General features: G+C 35.0%; 1 protein-coding gene across 1 annotated transcript in view; it reads left to right on the top strand.

Annotated features, from left to right (window-relative positions):
- The window catches only part of FAM172A (family with sequence similarity 172 member A), a 389,831-nt gene that overhangs the window by 11,217 nt on the left and 357,335 nt on the right, over nucleotides 1-21,279 (top strand). Inside the window, exons 3-4 of the mRNA XM_042943485.1 lie at nucleotides 1,682-1,783; nucleotides 6,572-6,672. Coding sequence (XP_042799419.1) covers nucleotides 1,682-1,783; nucleotides 6,572-6,672 — 203 coding nt within the window. The remainder of the gene's footprint in view (nucleotides 1-1,681; nucleotides 1,784-6,571; nucleotides 6,673-21,279) is intronic.

Genomic DNA, 21,279 nt, shown 5'->3' with positions numbered 1-21,279 from the left:
TTTGTAATACAGCTTGAAGTCCGGAATTGTGATGCCTCCAACTGTGGAGGCCTCTTTGGTTTTCTTTTTCAGGATTGCTTTGGCTCTTCAGGGTCTTTTCTGGACCTGTACAAATTTTAGGATTGTTTGTTCTAGCTCTGTGAAGAATGCTGGTGTTATTTTGATAGGGATTGCTAGAGCAAGCATCTTGTGGTAACACAAAGTAAGGAAATATTTAAAAAAAAAAAAGATAAGAGCATGTCAAAGAGTTATAGGAACCACCTGAAAGTTTATGGTCATGGCCAATGCTGGAACAATTTGAGCAACAAAATAAATGACATATTGATTGTAACCCAAAGCATATAATAAATACCCATGAATCCATACTGATACAAGTAAGATTGAATAAATGTGTAAATGGAGGAAGAGAGACAAAAATTTCATATAAGAGAATTACAAATATATGTAGATGTTCTCTGCTCCATAAGATAGAACATAATTCCACCTTTTCCTCCTTGATTGTGGGCTAGACTTACTCGCTTCCAATGAATAGATTATGGAAAAGGAAAAATAGTAACATCATAGTTGAGAAACTGTCAGACAATGCCTTAGCCAACCGATGTAAATTAACATCTCCTGTGATATTCCATGGATATCATTTTCCTCTTGATATGTGTGAAAAGAGGGTCAGTTCACTCTTTCCAAAAGTGGTTTTCTTTCCAAAAACCTGTAACCCTAGTCTAATCACAACAAGTAAAAATCAAACATACCCAAATTAAGGGTCATTCTGCAAAATACCTGACCAGTATTCCTCAAAACCGTCAGGATCATGGAAAAGAAGTAAAGACGGAAATCTGTTACAGACCAGAGGATGCTAGGGAGACATGACAAGTTTATGCAGTGTGGTATCCTACATGGAGTTCTGGAATAGAAGAAGGACATTAATGAAAAAACTGATGAATAATATCTGGGCTTAGTTAGTAAGAATGTGCAGACGTTGGTTTCTTCATTTTCACAAATGTACCCTGGTGATATAGGATGTTAATAATAGGGGAAACTGGGCAAAGGGTATATAGACAATATCTGTACTATCTTTCAACTTTTTTGTAAATCTAAAATGATTTCAAGATAAAATGTTTATTTAAAAAACTTTGTTGACCATTTTTTTATTGTATGGAAATCAGATAGTGTAAAGAATAAAAACTTCTTTGTGATAATCAAACTTTCTCCATTTACAAGTTTTATTTTAATATTATAATTTTTCATATAAAATTTAATAATGTGCTATGTTACCCCTATTTAAATTTATAATTTTCTTTTTTCATAAATAGTAGTGTCATCTATATGTAAGATTTAGTGACCATTTAAAAATCATCTTAATACCTGAAACTTTTAAGCTATATAGATGGAGGTTAAAAAGGTACAAATTAATAGCTGAATATTTTGAGGGGAAGAAGTTCATAATTTACAATAGGGGTACATAGGATCTAAAATTGTGATTGTTATGGCAATTATGATTTTGAAAGTGCTTTTGAAATTGTCATGGTATAGCACTTTAAGAACTTAGAAACTTTAAAAGCATTATCAATAAGGCAATACATAAAAAGTAAGCTAATAGAACAAAAGAATACTTAAAACCATTTAAAATGAAATCTTTGTAATTAACTATGAAAATATAAGTACATTTTATATTCTTTTCTAGATTTATTATCTAGGATTGATTTGGATGAACTAATGAAAAAAGATGAACCACCTCTTGATTTTCCGGATACCCTGGAAGGATTTGAATATGCTTTTAATGAAAGTAAGTGGTTGTATGCTACATACAAGATTTATGTATCATGCTAATAGAATCATAGGACAGATGTTATTTGCTACTTTTATTTGCCCGTTAGTGTTTTATGTATTTAAGAACTCATGACTTTTCCCCTCATGGTGAAATTCTTCACTCAAGCAAAAGAACCAAATTGTAATTTCCCATAATTGTCAAATCACTTAAACCAATGGACATGAATTTGATTTGACTTATGCATTTCAGCCTTGAGCATTTAACTTGCTGGCATCCGGTTGTAATTCCGAATTAAATTATATAGAAAGATGCTACTTTTCCACATTTTTAAAATGAAATGACTACCAATTATTATCTTTGACCATATTTTAAAGCATAATACTCAATTTTCCATGATTTTTTTCAGGCAACATCCTTCTTTTAAAATTTATTAATTAAGTTATGAATAAGGTAAACTTTGCACTTGGGATTTGGGAGAACATACCATAAGTTACAGGGATGTTTCTGGAACAAAGAATTGTGATTCACTGAATGGATAACATGCTGTTGTACCTGAAGGGCATTGCTGTTACAAGCTAGGTAGCATTTGAGGTGTAGCTTTCTGTTAGTTGCTCCATACCCACTACATTGGTGATTTGTTATCATGTCATAATAGATATCCGTTTGCATTATCAGTTATAGGTATCTGCTTATATAATGATGGTCTCTGTATACTAGAAAATTAAGTGGATTTAAACAGATGATATTAGAAACTTTGATCTCTTTTCTGATATTTTCATGCTTTTTTTAGTAAAGGATATCTTACGCCAAAATATGTATGAGTAGTAATATTTTGGTTTTTTTTTTAAATTTCTTTATATTTTAATTGACAGAACTAAATGATCACTCAGACTAACATTGCCTTTTTTCCTTTGAAATGATTATTAGATTTTCTCAGAACAGGGATGGGTTGGGATATTGGTATTGTGGCTAAATCATAGAACTATGTTTGCTCTATGGATATCGGACATCATTTTTCATCAAAGTCTATGTTTCATCTTCCTTGAATATTTCTTAAAGTGAGTAAGAAACAAAAAAAACAATACACTTTTCTTTGTTTTCATTTTTTAAGTTGGGACCACACCCAGAGTGGAGCTTGCACTCATGATCTGAGATCACGAGTCACATGCTATACCAACTGAGCCAGTGAGACGCCCCCAGAAGCAGTACACTTTTAATCTTTCCTTTTATTATCGGATATATATGCACACAACCTTTCACACTTTTGCACACCCTTGGATCCACATACATTGCATTCAGACTTTTGTACATACCTACACTTTTGCATGTACATGTGCCCTTTTGTGTATATATACCATGAAGATGTATGCATCCTTGCACACACTTGCCATTTATTTTTTAAGTATCCTGGACATTGTCTTACATAAATAGTGACTAACAGTATGAGGCAGACATGGTTGAATTCTATGGATAGAATGCCATTTTTAAGGATCTTATTTTTAGTATTATACAGTTCACTTTTGAATTCAGGTTAACGGTGAATATCTAGAGAGGTGAGGATTTGTATACGGGAAACTGGGTCTCAATGCTAACCCCCTAAAAGGGAAATTTTAACTTAGTATCTTTGGCGACTTCTTTTTTAGCTTTATAATGACAAAAATTCTTATGAAAGCTTTGAAATCAAATTTTCATTACCTGATTGAAGCTTCTAATTTTGTATAAAGGATTTTAAAGTAGTTGGATAAAAGAAGAATTTGGATACAAATTTTACTTTAAGCCAATTTGTAACAAAGGGGAAGAGATTGTATTTTACCTTCATCAAATTGATACCTGTTCTTTCAAATAACAGTGCGTTTTCAAATACGTCTTGTGTTTAAAATGCCTGCTTAGCCAATTTTCCCATTGTTACAGTTGTGTAAGGCCCAGCTCGAATGTCCTTGCTGATGAAGAACTCAAAGGCTTATCCCCTTTTACACTCACCTATACTCCCTATGCCCTGGTGCAGTATTATGAGGAAGCACACTTTAGTATCACTAAAAAATAATTGGCCTTGTGGCAAACCATTTGAGTTTGAATATTGTCTTCTACAATACCTGATGTTTATTGAACTCTTAATACATGCCAAGAAGTGTCCTAAATACTTTCAACTTATTAATTCATTTAGGCAAGTGATAGCATCTTTTGGGTCCTAGACTCCATAACAAATCTGATAAAATATATGGATACATTTCCCAGAATAGCACATATTTTAGGTGTACATGTGAAACTTTACAACTGATTTCAGGGGACCTTAAGCTAAAGTGTCGTAAATCAGATCTTTGACACTCACTGGCAGGATTGTCCAAATCTTTGAAAAATGCCATATTTGCAAATGTGATCAGGTATTTTTTTCTGGATAACGCTGCTCACATTCTTTGCCTCTTAACCTTCTTTTTACCTTTAACACTAGTGCTAATAGTTGGCTCTTTTGACAGGGCCCATTTTTCCTAAAGCATCAGAATCTTTATCACTTTATGAGAATTATGATATCCAAAAATGAGTAAGTTAAATGAAAGACAAGAAACAAAACACCTTTCTTTGTGATGTAGGTGCAAGTGGTCTAAGTAGTCTATTAAAGTCACTTACTGGCTTGGTAAGTCGCTTCCCTTTCACACAGCAGTCTCACAGAAAATACATTTTAAATTTCAGCTGCAGAAATATTATACATTACTATATGTCAGGTACCTTTAAGGTTACTTTAGTCAAAATCATAAGTTTTAGATTAGCAGATGCCCTCAATCTACCTGCATTGGTATCTGTTTTTTTCTTTTTTTTCAGATTTACCCATTACATGCATCTTTCTTTTCCATTTCAAGTTATTTATTTTTTTAATGTTTATTTTTGAGCTTTGAGAGAGAGAGAGAGAGAGAGAGAGAGAGAGAATAAGTGGGGGAGGGGCAGAGAGAGAGGGAGATACAGAATACAAAGCAGGCTACAGGCTCTGAGCTGTCATCACAGAGCTTAACACGGAGCTCGAACCCATGGACTGAACTGTGAGATCATGACCTGAGCTGAAGTTGGACGCTTAACCAACTGAGCCACCCTGGCACCCCTACCTGCTTTGGTATCTTAAATGGGAATTTCCCTTTCCTGTGGAGAAAGACAGATACATCTTGTAATTTATATGGCATCATCTAACCAAAAAAGAGTATTGTAGTGATCCAACACAGTATCTCATGTTGAGAGTATTAGAGAACTCTACAAATAAGGATTAGCTCTTATTTTGCATATTAAAGAGTTAATTTTTATATGTAGTGAAATTGATTCATAAAAATAGTGAAGTAGTTTTACTTGGGGTCGTATATTTCCTGGGTTTAGTTTCAGTGCTATAACTTTCAAGTTTTTATCCACTCCTTCATGCCCTCATTGAAAATCAAATACTAAGTTCCACGCTGAATGATCATGTCCTTCTTTGGGCTCTAAACGCTTTCTTGTGCCTTACTGCTCTTAGCATAGAGTCCAGACCCAATATTTGAGCCTTCTACTGTTGGTTCCCAACATGTTCTCCAGTGTTACACAGTTTGGCTCAATACTTTCTGTTTCTGTTAAAATGGATTGTTCACTATTATTTGAACTTTCTGTCCATTTTATACAGTTTTCTTTAAATTGCTGGGTAGAGGCAGGAGAGAGTAGGTTAAAGTAATTGGCTTGTGGTATGTTTCTCTCCTGATTACCAGGGGAATATTCCTGGGACAGAATGAAGACAAAGTGGCCTGGTCTTTTCTCTTTATAAACATGCTGATACTATAAACTTTTAGTGAATACAGACTAATGTTTGCTATGAACAGAGTCTTTATGGAATGCTTTGAGCAGGATGGCTGATTTGGCATTGCGTATGGTAAACGAACATATAGCAAACATATCTGTGGAAATAGGAGGTATATTTCTCTGAAGAATATCATATAAGTAGTACCACTCTCTGGCACGTAAAACTGAAGTATTTTATAACCCAAATGCTCACCAGTGTATGAGGTAACCTTTTTGCCTCACTTAGAGACCTCACTTAGAGACCTCTCTGGACCAGAGTGCTACTACTGAGAGGAAAGGATCTAGGAAGAAATGCCCAGGCTTTCCCAGGCCTCTCCCTGTTTTTCTTTGCCTGTGACACTAGATTGCTTGTATCTTTGATATTATTAGTAAAAGTATTATCAGTAAAATCTCAAAATTGAGTGTTGACTGCCTTGACAGTCCAAACCTTTGTTGGCTCACTTCCTTTCTCCTATTTTCATTTCTTACTCATACTTCAAGACCTGGTTGAAAAATCACACTAGACCTATTCTAACCTATAGGGATCTTTCATTTTTCCAAACTTATTTTAGACTTTATTGTCTACAATGAGTTGCCTGTGGCAGGTTTTAGATTGTTGGTTTGCTTCATTCTTGTTTAATTTCCTGAAAAGTTGCTTAACTTTTTAATATTTACGCTTTTACTCCTCAGGTAACCTTTAAACTTAGGAACTGGAACTATGTTCACAGCTGTAGCCAGCAAGGACCCTTATACATTATAGGCCCTCAAATGTTAATTTAGGTTAGAGTAATGCAGATCAGAATTTGCTTTAGAGTAATGAAGATGAAAACGCAAAGCATTGAGTATGTGGGGCCATTCTCTTACAGTATTTAGATGTTTGCATCATGTTGATATTTGAAGGAAAAAATCTAATGAAAAAATGAAACTGTTCTGAGAAAGTTCAGACATTATTTGTCATACTTTTCATTATTATAAATATGCTCTGAGTCATAGCAATACTGTTTGTTTATCTTCTAGAGGGGCAGTTAAGACACATAAAAACTGGGGAACCATTTGTTTTTAACTACCGAGAAGACTTGCACAGATGGAACCAGAAAAGATATGAAGCTCTAGGGGAGGTATGGTGATATATTCAACTTTAACTCCCCCCACCCCCAATTTTGAATAGTCAGAATGAAAGTTGTAAAGCTAGAACGGTTCATGAAGTCTTTCTAAAAAAAAAAAAAAATGACTTGAAAAAGGTTTTGCATTTTTTGTTTTATTATTTTAATGGTTATGTTTGAAACATATTCTAAGTTTAAAAATTTATGTTTTTATGTAAACGTATGCTTCCCATGACCTTAATATTTGGTAGTGAGTCATTACATCAGAAAACAAATTCTGCCAAATTTTATGTTTTAAATGTTTTTAGGAGGTTGAAATCTCTGCTGTGCCAGGTGGAAAAGTGTTACTTGAAATGCTTATCTTCAAAAAAAAAAAAAAAAAAAAAAAAAATTACCAATGTTAATTATATGAGGTGATGGATGTGTTAATAATATTAATCTTTATCATTCTACAATGTGTGTTTGTGTGTGTATAATATATATCAAATCATCACATTTATTCCTCAATAAAGGTAAAAACAAAAGTGCTTATCTCTGTGAAGAAGATTGATGCTCGTTTGGCTAATAAATTGGATCTCACCTACTTACCTTTGACTTGATAAAGGATTAGGCCTTGTGACCATTTAGGTTCTTCCCATGGTAGGAACCCTTGAAAATGTCATTTGTCATTCAGGTGAATGTTTTTTAAAGCCAAAGATTTTACTCATTCTATGTCATGTTAAGTATTTTTAATAAAATGTGTATGGACGCATTTGTTAAGTGTGGTAACTATACACTAGTTTAGTTCTCTAAGGATAAGTTGATGTTTCTGTTTTCTGTTTTGATTCCTTACAACACTGGTTAAATGGTAGCATAAAGAATATATGAAACTAAATTTATGTTTCCTGGGAGCCAATTCTCCATGTGTCTCTTGAATTTCTACATGTGTCTGAGCAAGTCACTGACAGCTTTTGATGTGGTCTATCTTTTTGAGGGTCTTTGTACAGGAAACAACTTGGAAGACAGAGATTGTGTATTCCTCCAAGGCAGAGAGCAGATATTTTTTGCTATTCAAGAAAATGCTCCTCCCTTCCTGCACTAATGGCAAAGCAACCCCTTACAAGACTGGGCTTCATAAATGTTGAGGTTCCTTAGCTCTGCAGTGTGTTCAGCCTCTGTCCTTAGCCTGTTCACATTGCCTTTTTGGGATCTGAGGGACAAGAGAAAGATGAAGATAAGCTCATGTTGCCTGCTCTACACTGAGTAATAGTCTTTTGTCGCTGACACAGGAGTCTAGTGTCTTTTAGCAGTATCCATGAAACAGTAGCAGGCTAACTTGTTAGCTTGCAAACAGGATAAAATATCAGGTCCCTCAAAGTTCTTGATATTGTTCTCCAGCATTTATATCTTTTTAAAAAATTTTTTTTGAATGTTTTATTTATTTTTGAGAGAAAGAGAGACAGCATGAGCAGGGGAGGCGCAGAGAGAGAGGGAGACACAGAATCCGAAGACAGGCTCCAGGCTCTGAGCTGTCAGCACAGAGCCTGATGCGGGGCTCGAACTCTCAAACCACGAGATCATGACCTGAGCCAAAGTCGGATGCTTAACCGACTGAGCCACCCAGGCACCCCTCCAACATTTATATCTTAAGTATATGTAATGCCCTGAGTAATTTCTGCTGCACATAAGATGTCTGCCCATTTCCACTTGAATTAATTATATGCTGCATACTGGTAATATGTTGATAATAGAATATCCATCGTATATGACCTGAGAGAAGAACTGGGGATGTTTGCTTTGTTATATTTGTATGTGGGGTTTACATTTTACTCTTTTCCATAAGCCATGTGTATTTGTTCACTTGGACAGGTGCTGTTCTCTGAATAAACTTTGTCCTTTTTTGGCATCTGCATCTTTTTTCAGCCTTAATCTGTATCCTCTAACATCATCTCTTTCAAAATTTAGCAACTGTGTCTTATTAGATAATCCCATGTGCAAGTGATTGCTTTCTCCTAGGATCTGCTACCTTTTGTTTTTTGGACATAGGGAGGGTCACAGATTTAATTTTTGGTGGACCTTACTCCATGATAATCAAAATACAGTAAAACCTTGGTTTGTGAGCATAATTCATTCCGGAAATATATTGTAATCCAAAGCACTTGTATATCAAAGCGAATTCCCCTGGTAGAAATAATGGAAACTCAGATGACTCATTGCACATTCCAAAAATATTCATATAAAAATGATTACAGGGATGCCTGGGTGGCTCAGTCGGTTAAGTGTCCGACTTTGGCCCAGGTCATGATCTCGCTGTTCTTGAGTTCAAGCCCCACGTGGGGCTCTGTGCTGACAGCTCAGAGGCTAGAGCCTGCTTTAGATTCTGTCTGTCTGTCTGACTCTCTCTCTCTGTCCCTCCCCTATTCACGCGCTGTCTCTCTCTGTCTCTCAAAAATAAATAAACATTAAATTTTTTTTAAAAAAGAATGATTACAATACTGTAATGTAATACAAAATAGTAAAGAAAATACAAAATATAAAGAAAAATAAATAAATGAACCTGCCCTTACCTTTAAAAACCTTTGTGGTTGGTGTGAGGGAGACGAGGGAGGAGGGTCATTGTGTAGGATGACTTCCACTGTCACTAATGGAATCACTACTATTTATTGACTCAAAGGAATCTTTTTCTGAACGGGGGCCATTGTATGTGCTTGCGCAGATGTTGACTACAGTACAGTATTAATAAACTCTTGTCATACTGTATTTAATGTAGCTGGCAGTAAGGCAGCAGAGGAAAGGGTCTATATCTGCAGGCAGCCTGACCTAGAGTGGAACAAAGCATTCCTAAGCTTACTCTTGTATGGAAAAGCAAAGGGCTGTCCATAGGTGATTTGAAGTGATAAAAAAATACACTAGTGCCAAAGTTCTGAAAAACCACTGATTTCTGCCAGACATCACAGCCTGAGACCAAGCATCTAGGCACATGAGATGATCACCCACAATGTAGCAAGACAGAGACAGAGAAAAACCATTGGCTCAGTTGTGATCGTATGACATTTGGTGTCATAGGCTACTTGTATTGCAAGACATCACTCGTTCATCAAGTTAAAATTTATTAGAAATGTTTGCTCATCTTGTGGAACACTCGCAGAACAAGTTACTTGCAATCTAAGGTTTTACTGTATCTTGTACTTAATGATTATATATAGCTATATAGAGAGAAAATATTCTACGTTATCTAGATTTTTCACCTCCTGTGCCTGTATTCACATTTGTGTTGATGATAAAGTTGGCCCTAAATGTCACCCCAAATCACAAGATTTATTCTGTAATGCAGTGTAACTCAAATTTAGATCATTGGACTCCTGAGCTTCAAGTACCAATCCCATTTACTTCCATATATATATATATATAAAGTAAACAACTTTCTAGCATAAAACTTGTCACAACAAAAGATCCAAGAATTGGAGAAGGAAGTCTGGTTGTTAACAGCCTTTTGTTCCATACCATCTTGCTTCTCACGTCCTGTTTGAAATACTTATTTTCATTACTAATCTCACTGTTGAAGGCTGGTTATTAATTGAATTTCATTTCCTATATTTTAGCATTGAGATGTATGAGTTTTAGTTATATACGAATAAGAACAGTTTTCACTATAGTGAATTTGTTTAGTGTTCATTATGGTGGGATTTAATATGGGATTAAATTTAATATTTAATAATATGGTGGGTACATAGGTGTACCTATATTTTGTCCATATTTCTTCATTTCTATTTCTGAGCTATGCTTTCCAGTTAGATTTAACCACCATACTATCCTTCGTTCATACCTTGTACTTTTATCTCATACTGTTTTCTCTCTTTGAAATGCCCTCTCTCCCTTGTTCACAACACCCGTACCTCCACCTGCCTTAAGGTTTTGGCTCAGATGTCTTCTTTTCTGGGAAGCCTTTTCTCATCTCCTCTGCTACTCTCTCTCTCTTCTTCCCAGTTCCTTTTTTCTGATTCTCTTTTTTCTGCCTATCTTGCCTTCTTCCAAGAATGATATAAGGTGACTTTAAATATGAATATGCCATTTAGCAAGGTTAAAAATTAAGTTAAAAATAATAGAATTTTAAAAAAGAAAATAATGTTAGTAAACTAGTGGCATGAGTTTGCTTTATTTCTCTCAAGCTACTTTACTTTGTGTCACAGTGTTTTTTTTATGCATATCTTTAGCAATTTGGGAAAATTTTCTGTGTTCTCATATTTGTTTAATAGGAAATGAGTGTGATAACACATATATAAACTAGTATGAATTCTGGACCTATGCATTTTAGGAAATTTCTTAATTTTAGGAATTTGAACATAAAGATATATTTTCATATCAGAGTAAAGGAAAATGATATGCTAATGATAATTTTCCTGTTTGTAAAAATATTTTCCATTATTTGCTAATTACCATTTAATTTCTAAGTTTTAGAATTTTACTGCTTTGCTGATTAAAATTAATTGATTAAAGGTAGTCCATGTTTGTGGCATTTTCTTTCGGAAAATTTTTGTCCTTCATAGTCACACTCTAGACCTCTGTCGCTGTAATTCAGAAAATAGAAGTTCATGTATAATTGTCTAAAATTCCTAGAACATAAATAAACCTTTGCATTTAAATCCTGGAAATAATTTAGTATTTATTGTTACCAGTAAGATCTCTAGTTCGATTAAATGAGAACCTGTAGAAAGTATCTTACCACATCCCGGATATAGAAGCATTTAAAAACCTTTCTTTTCATGGATGTGAGGGTGGAATACAGAAGATAGTGTAAATTTGAGTTTCTTGTCTAGAAGCCTGCCTTAATAAACAACTTCTGATACGCTTAGGATTGAAGCTTTAGGGAAACAGACTCTGACTTTAGCCAGCAATCTAAACCAAAACCCCTTCTGTGTTTTTTTAGTATGTTCCTACTAAATACTGAATTTTGTCTTCACTGGAAAGCTACTATGTATGTTTTGCAACTGCCGTTTTAGTTTATGTTTATTTCTCTCTTAAGGAGATTATTATAGCAGTCATTCAGCAGAAATTGTTTTTAAGACTTGCTCCTGAAATGCTCTGTCATTTCTATGTAAATTAAACTTATTGTGTAAGTAAAATAAACTGAGATGTCAGTTTGTTTTTAGAATGCAGTTCCATAACTACACAAAAGAATACTTCTTACATTTACATAGTTACGTTTTTATAGTCAAACAAATGCTTTTGCTAATATGTATTTTTTTTTTTTATTTTACTATCTACGTATAGCTTGATAAAAATATATAGCCTATAATAAGTTTGGATCATTTATCTAAATTTAGAAAGATACTGTCTGGGTTTAAGGAGGTGGGAGAGTGGTGTGAAAGTGTAACTTTCAAAATAGAATTCTTTAGTATATGCTATATGCTAGAGTTGAATGCCTGAGAATAATGTTCCTGGTAGGCTCGATCAGAAAGACTGGAAAGGCCATCATGTTAAGTAGTAAGTAGAATGATGAAAACTCAGCATGTAGTTTTTAAAATTTTCCCAACTATTTCTTTCATGTCATTGCTGAATTACTATTAAGTGGAGAATTCATAATCCAACAGAAATTCTAATGAAAGAGAGATTTGATTTTCTTGCCTAATTTGGATCTTTGCATTTCCTTTAATATTTATCTTTATTACCTCTTTAAGAATTAATAAATTGTCAATGTGCTCAATTAGAGAATAGCAGTGATAAAGTAGTCTTATGGTGCATGGCTCTTTATTTTTGGATAGAATCACAGGAAAACAACTAGGGGCATAATTTTTTTCACGTGTGAAGCCATCTGGTCCTGCATTTTTGTTTGTGGGAGTTTTTTGATTACTGATTCAATTTCTTTGTAGGTTATTGGTCTGTTCAAATTTTCTGTTTCTTCTTCCTGTTTTAGTTTATACTAAATTTATACATTTCTAGGAATTTATCCATTTCTTCTAGCTTGTCCAGTTTATTTGCATGTAGGTTTTCCTAATATTCTCTTAACAATTATTTGTATTTTTGTGGTGTTGGTTGTTATTAACCCTCTCTCATTTGTGATTTTATTTATTTGAGTCCTTTTTCTTTTCTTTTTGCTAAATCTCACTAGAGGTTTAAAAATTTTATTGGCTTTTTTTTAAGAACAAGCTCCTGATTTCATTGTTGTGTTCTATTTTTTTTGTTTTGTTTTTTTAGTTTCTATATCATTTATTTCTTCTCTAATCTTTATTATTATTATTTTTTTCCTTCTACTGACTGTAGGCTTCATTTGTTGTTCTTTTTCTAGCTCCTTTAGGGGCGTTTGAGACTTTTCTTACCTCTTGAGGTAGGCCTATATTGCTGTAAACTTCCCTCTTAGAATTGCATTTGCTGCATCAAAGAGACTTTGTACCATTTGTTTTCATTTCCATTTCTCTCCATGTAATTTTTTATTTCTTCTTTTATTTCTTGGTTGATCCATTTATTATTTAGTAACATGTTATTTAATCCCCATGTGTTTGTGTTCTTTCTAGATTTTTTTCATGTGTTTGATTTCTAGTTTCATAGTGTTGTGGTCAGAAAAGAAGCATGGAATGACTTGGATCTTTTTGAATTTGTTGACTTGTTTTATGGCCTAATATGTGATCTTTTCTGGAGAATGTTCCTTGTGTACTTGAAAAGAATGTGTATGTTCTGAAAATATCTGTTAAGTCTATCTTGTCCAGTCTATCATTCAAAGCCATTGTTTCCTTGTTGATTTTCCGTTTAGATGATCTGTCCATTGATGTAAGTAGAATGATAAAATCCCCTACTATTATTATGCTAACACTGATTAGTTCCTTTATGTTTGTTATTGTTTTATGTATTTGGGTACTTTCATGTTGCATACATAAATATTCACAATTGTTATATATTCTTGTTGGATTATCTCCTCAATGTTTATACACTGCCCTTGTTTGTCTCTTGTTACTGACTTTGTTTTAAAGTGTAGTTGTCCAGTGTATTACTACTCCAGCTTTCTTTTGATATCCATTTGCATGGTAAATGTTTCCATTGCCTCACTTTGAATCTGCAGGTGTCTTTAGGTCTAAAATTGGTCTATTGCAGGCAGCATATAGATGTGTCTTTTTTTTTTTTTTTTAATATTCTGACACCCTGTGTCTTTTGATTAGAGCTTTTAGTCGATATATATTCAATGTAATTATTGACAGATATGTACTTATTGCCATTTTATTGCTTGTTTTGTGGTTGTTTCTGGAGATTTTCTCTCATCCTTTCTTGTATTTCCATGTTTTGCTGATTTTCTTTAGTATATATTTGGATTTCTTTCTCTTTATTCTTTGCATGTTTATTTGTGACTTTTGATGTGTAGTTACCATTAGCCTCTCCTGTATATAGCAATCTGTATTAGGTTGATGGATATTTAAGTTTGAACCCATTCTTTTCTACTCTCCTCCCCACAATTTAGGTATATGTTATTATATTTTATATCCTTTTATCTTGGGGGTTCCTTGACTTATTTTTTCAGGAATATTCATTTTTACTGCTTTTGTGTTTCCTGTCTTTATATTATCACTTTTGCTCTCTCCTTTCCACTCAAAGAGTCACCTTTAGCATTTCTTATAGGGCTGGTTTAGTGGTCATAAACTCCTTTAGCTTTTGTTTCTCTGGAAAACTCTTCATCTCTCCTTCTGTCCTGAATGATAGCCTTGCTGGATAGAATATTCTTGGCTGCACATTTTTTCCCATTCAGTACTTTGAATATATCTTGCCACTCCTTCGGACTTGCCAAGTTCCTGTTGAAAAATCTGCTAGCCTTGTCAGTTTCCCCTTGTAAATTAATGACTTCTTTTGTCTTGCTGCTTTTAAAATTTTTTTATCACTACACTTTGCCAATTTAATTACAATACGTCTTGATGTTGGCCTCCTTTTGTTGATTTGATGTGAGTACTCTGTGCTTCTGGATCTGGATGTCTGTTTCCTTCCTCACATTAGGAAGTTTTCACCTATTATTTCTTCAAATACATTTTCTGCCACCCCTTTCTCTCTCTTCTTCTCCTGGTACTCCTGTAATATGAATATAATTATATTTGATGTAGTCACTGAGTTCCCTAAGTCTTATCATTTTGTGTAATTCTTTCTCTTTTGTTCAACTTCATTGCTTTCCATTACTTTATTTTCTATGTCATTAATTTTTTCTCTGCTTCTTCTAGCCTGTTATGTATTGCATTAAGTGTGATTTTCTTCCCTATGTTTATAGGGAAGCAAGAGCAAGAGAGCATGTGTAAGGGAGGGGCAGAGAGGGGGAGAGAGAATCCCAAGCAGGCTCTGCACTGAGAGCATGGGGCTTGATCTGAGGAACTGTGAGATCATGGCCCGAGCTGAAATCAAGAGTCGGCTGCTTAACTGACTGAGCCACCCAGGCGCCCACATCAAGTGTGTTTTTAATCTCATTTATTGCACTACTCATCTCTGATTCTTTTTTAAGTCTTTTATCTCTGTAGTAAGGGTCTCACTGATGTCTTCCATTCTTTCTTTAAGTCCACTTAGTATCCATATGATTGTTTCTTTAAATTCTCCTTCAAGCATGTTACTTATATCTTTTTCATTTAGATCTCTGGCCTTGACTATATCTTGTTCTTTCATTTGGGATAAATTCCTCTGTCTTCTCATTTTGTATAAGTCTTTGCCTGCTTCTCTGTGTTATAAAAGCCAGTTATATCTCCTATTACTGAAAGTAATGACCTTATAAAGAAGGGGTCAGTAGTGTCTAGGGCCTAGCACTTTTGGGAGTGTGTGCTTTGTGTGCTCTTCTGTTGTTTTCTGGCTGCTCTGTCCTTCAGGCTGGTCATCTGCAGTGGCTCTTCTTGCCTGCTTTTGGTAGTGGTTATTTCTTGGCCTGAATGTGGCGAGTTTCAACTAGGTGTGCTCTGGTCTGCTTGTGAAATGAGACCTGTCATCACCTCCACTGGAACTGAGGCCCTGTAGAGCCCTCTGGTCTGGAGACATCGTGTAGGCAGGGGTTTTTGCTGGTCTTCTGGGGTGGGGTGCACCACACTGGGACTCAGGCAAGCGTGACAGAAAGGCAGTTCCACAAACTCCTGGTGGATGAGACTTCATGTAAGTAAATTAGGTAGCCAGTGTCCATGCTGTGCTGCTTCCCACAGGTGACTCTGTATTTATGGTAAGGGGTAAGGGAGAGAAATGGCACTGGCCAGCTCCTTTGTTCCAGGAGCCATGTCTCTGTGAATGCTGCCTCTCAGGGACATGCTCAGAGAAGAGCAAAGAATCTTTGCATTGTGTGCCCTAGACACTCTTCCAATTGCTATTTCCAGGCTTTATTCCCCCAGGTTGTTTGCCTGCCTTGTCTCCAGGCACTGCAGTTCCCTCCAGGCTCTCTCCTAGCCAAGCCCACTGACCTTTAAAACTCCACATTTTAAGCCCTGCTGATTTCAACAACTCATGAAATTCAACGCATCTAGTTTTCCAAGCCACTGGTTATGGGGTTGTTAAGTTTGTTTTGTCAGTTTTCAGGTTGATTTCTGGCATATTTAGGATGTTTGATAGTTAGCAGGTTGTATTCCTGGGATGAGGTTGAGCCTAGGGTTGTCCTACTCAGCCACCATCTCCTTCTCTTAAGGCTTTTTTTTCAATTGCCATATTTAGGTATTTGGAATAGGAACAACTTAAGGAACAATAATACAAATTAACATTTTAATATTAAAATCTTTAAATACAATATGATTATATGTGTATAATTAATACCTTAATATAATGTGAAATTCACAGATCTTATGTTGTGACAGAAAGAAATGGCTAGCCATCCAGAAATATGGGTCCTAAGTTTGGCTCAGTACTATCTGTATGACTTTAGAAAAAGAATATTTTTGATACACCACTATAATGTGCAAATAAAATTATTCATACTGTTGTGATGAACAAGTAGGATGCATACATATGATATCATTTTATATTCCAAACTTGCCATGCAAATGCTAGGAGCATGGAATCGAAAATAGAACTGTGCTGTTTAACATTTCTAATTTAACTTTATTATTAATATTATAATGGTTTAATTTCTAATTTTTCTTTCCCCTTCCTCTCTCTTAGTCTACTTATTGCTGACATCAAATTTAACTTTCTCTGGTAGAAATGAAGACCCAGGGTTGGTCAGCAGTCTCCTTTGATTTCCATCTCTCTTTAGCATCTATTTCTATAAGTGGGATACTATATCTAGGTTGGTGTTAGTAATTGGACATCTTAGAATTGAAGAAGTAGTCACTGAAATAATAAGACAACCCACTTGAGAAAAACTGTAAGCCTCTTTAAAACAATGTAGCACTGACATATGAACAAACTTAGAGACCAATTGAACAGAATACCAAGTCCATAAATACATTGAAAGTTTTCAAATACACATGGAAATATAGTTTATATTATAGTGTAGTTGTAAATCACTGGGGAAAAAGGAACTTTAAGTAACTGATAGATGATGTTTTGTAAGAATATAAAATTTGACCATTCATCACAATGTGCACCAAATGAACTCCAAATGGATCAGAGGTCTAAACGCAAAAAAAATTAAATGAAACCCATGAACCCAATAGCATTGATTGTATTTTTGAAATACCAACCCAGTATCAATGATTGTTGTTTTGAAATACTGTTTCTCACTAAAGCAATACAAATTCTTTGGAGAAATGTTTCAGTGTGTGGCCAGAAACAATTGATATGAGCCTGGAATATCTTGTAATATTAGATAGCAAGGAAGTTGTCAAAGAATACTATACTCTTCTAAGACTTGAAAAGGCCCAGACAAAACAAAACAAAATAAACCCCACAAAAATCCTCACCAGTGGGCAATATGCAGGAACAAGCAGTTCAGGGAAAATAATGCAACTATCCTTAAACATATGAAAAGATGTTTAACTTCACTCAGAGCAAGAGATGTGTTAATGAAGACTGTGTCAAAGTAACATTTCTCACCTGTCAGGTTTACAAAAATCTATATAAGCTTGATGGCATACTCAGGCTGTGGTAAGAAAGGACCTTTTTATATGTTTCTCATGGGAATATAGAATAAAGTCGTATAATCCCTTTAGATGAGAAATTGCCAGTGTTGTACAAAATTACAGATGTATTTTCCCTTTTGTGTGAAAAATTAGGGGAAAATGCATATATTTGTTGTTTTTTTATTTTTCTGAAAAAAAACCTGGAAAATAATCTTGAAATTAATATTTATGGGGAATTTGGAGGAATGAGATGAAGGGATGGCATTGAGAAATCTCTAATAACTTTTTGTATAGTTTTGATTTTTGAACCATTGGCATTTTAATATGTTAAGAAAAAAAACATACCACAAAATTTAAAACAGAATGAAGTGTATATGTAGTTAGTAACATAACCAAAGAGGAAATAAAGAATTACTTCTGAGGCCTTTTGGATACAGTACTTGGTACTTCCTTTGTTGGATTTGTCCTTTGGTTGAGAATGGCCAGTGAAATGTTAAAATTAACTCATTGGTTTTATTGTTAATAGTGATACTGGTATAATAATTTTGATGCCATTTTATGAATGTGGTTTTTAAAGCAAATAAGTAAATACGTAAATGTAATTGTGAGCTATGATTTTCAGGATTAGAGAAAAGAGATCCAAAATGTAACAAAGCAGTTAGGAAAACCCATGTAGAGAAAAATTTTAATTTTGGAATATCACTACACACTTACTATGTTTTCAAAATGTATATTCCTGGTTCTGCTCACTAAAAAGGCCTGGAGATAGTGGCTTCCTCTTAACAGTGAGTGCACTTAGTGGTAACATTTTGGTGTCTAAATGCATTGCCTAGTAAAAGGAGCCAGGGGTCATTGAAGAAAAGGCTGATTCCAGATCAGGGACTGGAAATATAGAAGATGAACCTATCACGTGATGTTTTACCAGAAAGGATACACTTACTCTGATATGCCCAAATTCAAAAGACCCCCAAGAACAAACCACCAGAGTCCAGAGTCAAAGCCAAGCGGCAATCATTTATTGCAGGTTTGAACCCGGACCTCCGCGCACTCATTACCGGTGATGCTAAGAGGTCCCAAGCGAGGATCTTACAGCTTCTTTTATAGACAGGCACAAACAAGTTAGGGATTTTTCTCGGTTACAGAGCTGTTATTGGTTGACATTTAAATTTGAACACTCAGCAGAACTTGATTGGTTCCCGCCTTTTTTTCAAACCACTCAGCAGAACTTGATTGGTTTCTGCCTTTTTTTCAAACCACTCAGCAGAACTTGATTGGTTCCCGCCTTTAGGTCAGAGCACAACCAGGCACGCCCTGGCTGGTTCTGGGAACGGTGGGGGGGGGGGGGGGGGGGGGTCTTTTCTTTGCAGTTGTGAGTACACCTGGTAATTTTCTCTTAGTCTCTCAACTCTAGTGGAAGTATGTGAAAAGGACAGAATAGCCAATCTGAAAGGGCTTCTTTTGGCCAAAATTGGGTCAATTTGAGGATAAAACAGAATAAGCATTCTAATGATTATAAAACACTTAATAAAAAATCACCATGTCTTAATATTTAAAAAAAAATCTAGTTAATTTACCATAATCAGTTGAAAATTATGTAAAAATTGGTAATCAAAAGAGAAGAATTGAGCACCTAATCTTTTTATAAGAAACTATATAGTTCATTTGCTAGTAAAGAAGGAATATTCTTCTCTATCAAAGGGTTCTGGCTAGTAAAAGTAGTAAATATGATAGAATTAGAAAGTCAGTTTTGCCACCTATGATAGCATAATTCTAAAAATCGTTTTGGAAGAGTCCCATTTTTCTACTTCCTCAAACACTAATCTAGGTACTACTGTGAAGGGACTTTGTAGATGTAATTAAGATTACTCTTCAGCTGACTTTAAGATAGAGAGATTATTCTGGATTATCTGGGTGGACCCAGTGCAGTTACAAGAGTTTTGAAAACTGACAAAAAGGCAGAAGAGTCAGTGGCAGAGATTTGGCAGAAGAGGAATTAAGAGAGATGTAGCACAAGGAAAGCCAGAGGATCCAAACATGAGGAGGATTCAACATACCATTGTTGCCCTGAGGTTCAGGGACCAGAGGGAAGCCTTTGGGAGCTAAGGGTGTTCCTGTGCTAATAGCCCTCAAGGAAATGTTAATCTTAGGTCTGCAACCTCCTCACTGGACTAGATTTTGCCAACAGCCTGAAGGAACTTGGAAGCAAATTCCTTCCAGAATCTCCTGATAAGAACCTGTAGGCTGCTGCCTTGATTTTGGCCTTGTGAAACCTGGAGCTGAGAAACCAGTAGAACCAATGCAGACTTGTGATCTACAGGTCGTGAGATGCTAAACTGTGTTATTTAAAGCTGTGAAGTTTGTGGTAATTTTGTTCCATTAATAACATAAAACTAATGTACAACCCCTCCACAAACTAATGGATTCAGATAATAATCATCAATGGATGCTTATCTCATCAGGTTAAAGGATATGAGGGACTGTTTGCATAGTATATTTGCATAGAATATTTGCATAGTACCAAAGTATCTCCTCAGAGATTTCTTGCAATTGTTAAGAGAAAAATACATACCTTAAAATAGATCTAACTATGGGCACTTTACTTAAGTAAACAGTTAGTATTACTAGTAATAGAATAACTTGTCACTGAGGGGTTTTTTTGATGTGATGCAATTTGAAGTACAGAGTATTAACTGAATATTCTGGTAATATATTTTAAATCTGACTCTAATCAGACCTTTAGATGTATCTTCCCATTTTCATGAGATATAGGAAATAGGGAAAAAAGTAAATGACACCACAAGGACACATCGGACAAAGCATACTATTTTTAAATGTTTCTTAAGAAAGGAGAAAAGCCTACAGAAATAAAAAGCATATATGCCAAAATGTTGTTAACAGTTGTTCAATGAAAGTGGTAAGTGTAAAGGTATTTATTGTATTATTTTTCAACTTTTCTATATGTTTGGAAAGTTTCACAATTAAATTTTGGGGGAAAAATGGAAGATGATAGGAAACTTGAAAGAGTTTGAGCTTCTCATACGTGAGTGGGGAAGGCTTTACTTCAGTGTTTTTGAATAGTACAGATACTGTTTTGTTTGGGACCCTTCAAATATTAGAATTGGTATACTTTTCTTGAGGATAACAGCATCCATTCTAGTATTTGGGTTGTCTTCAAATAGTTTGTTCCATTTTTAAGGGATACTTTACTTAGTATTATGGGGCATAAATGCATTTAGAGCCAGGAGGGAAATAACTAGGTCGGTGAATGTTGTGGCACAACTTTCTCATGCTCTTACATGTTTTTCTACGTATGCTAAGAATGCAAGGCCCTCCCTACTTTTTACATAGGCCATTTCTCACAGTTGTGTTTATGGTAAGTGATCTTGAGGGATAGGATTGCTTACAGCTTTCTGTAAAGTGGTAGGCTCCTCAAGCTTCATATTCCTCACTGTCATGTCAAACTACTGTGGGTACAGCATCCATCCAGGCTCATATAACGTTACCCCCTAGGAATTTAGGATCCAGGGAACCAATGTATATACATGGTTATGCTATGTCATGATTAATAAAGATCTTTGTCTCTGACCCAGAATTCTGTGTCTGCTGTCAGCATCAACAAAACAGTAACAGGCTAACAGATTAGATAGTAACT

Source organism: Panthera leo, chromosome A1 (genome assembly GCF_018350215.1).
Source record: "Panthera leo isolate Ple1 chromosome A1, P.leo_Ple1_pat1.1, whole genome shotgun sequence".
NCBI classification, from domain to species: Eukaryota; Metazoa; Chordata; class Mammalia; order Carnivora; family Felidae; genus Panthera; species Panthera leo.
Note: the sequence above shows the minus strand (reverse complement) of the source record. Positions and strands in the feature narration are given on the sequence as shown.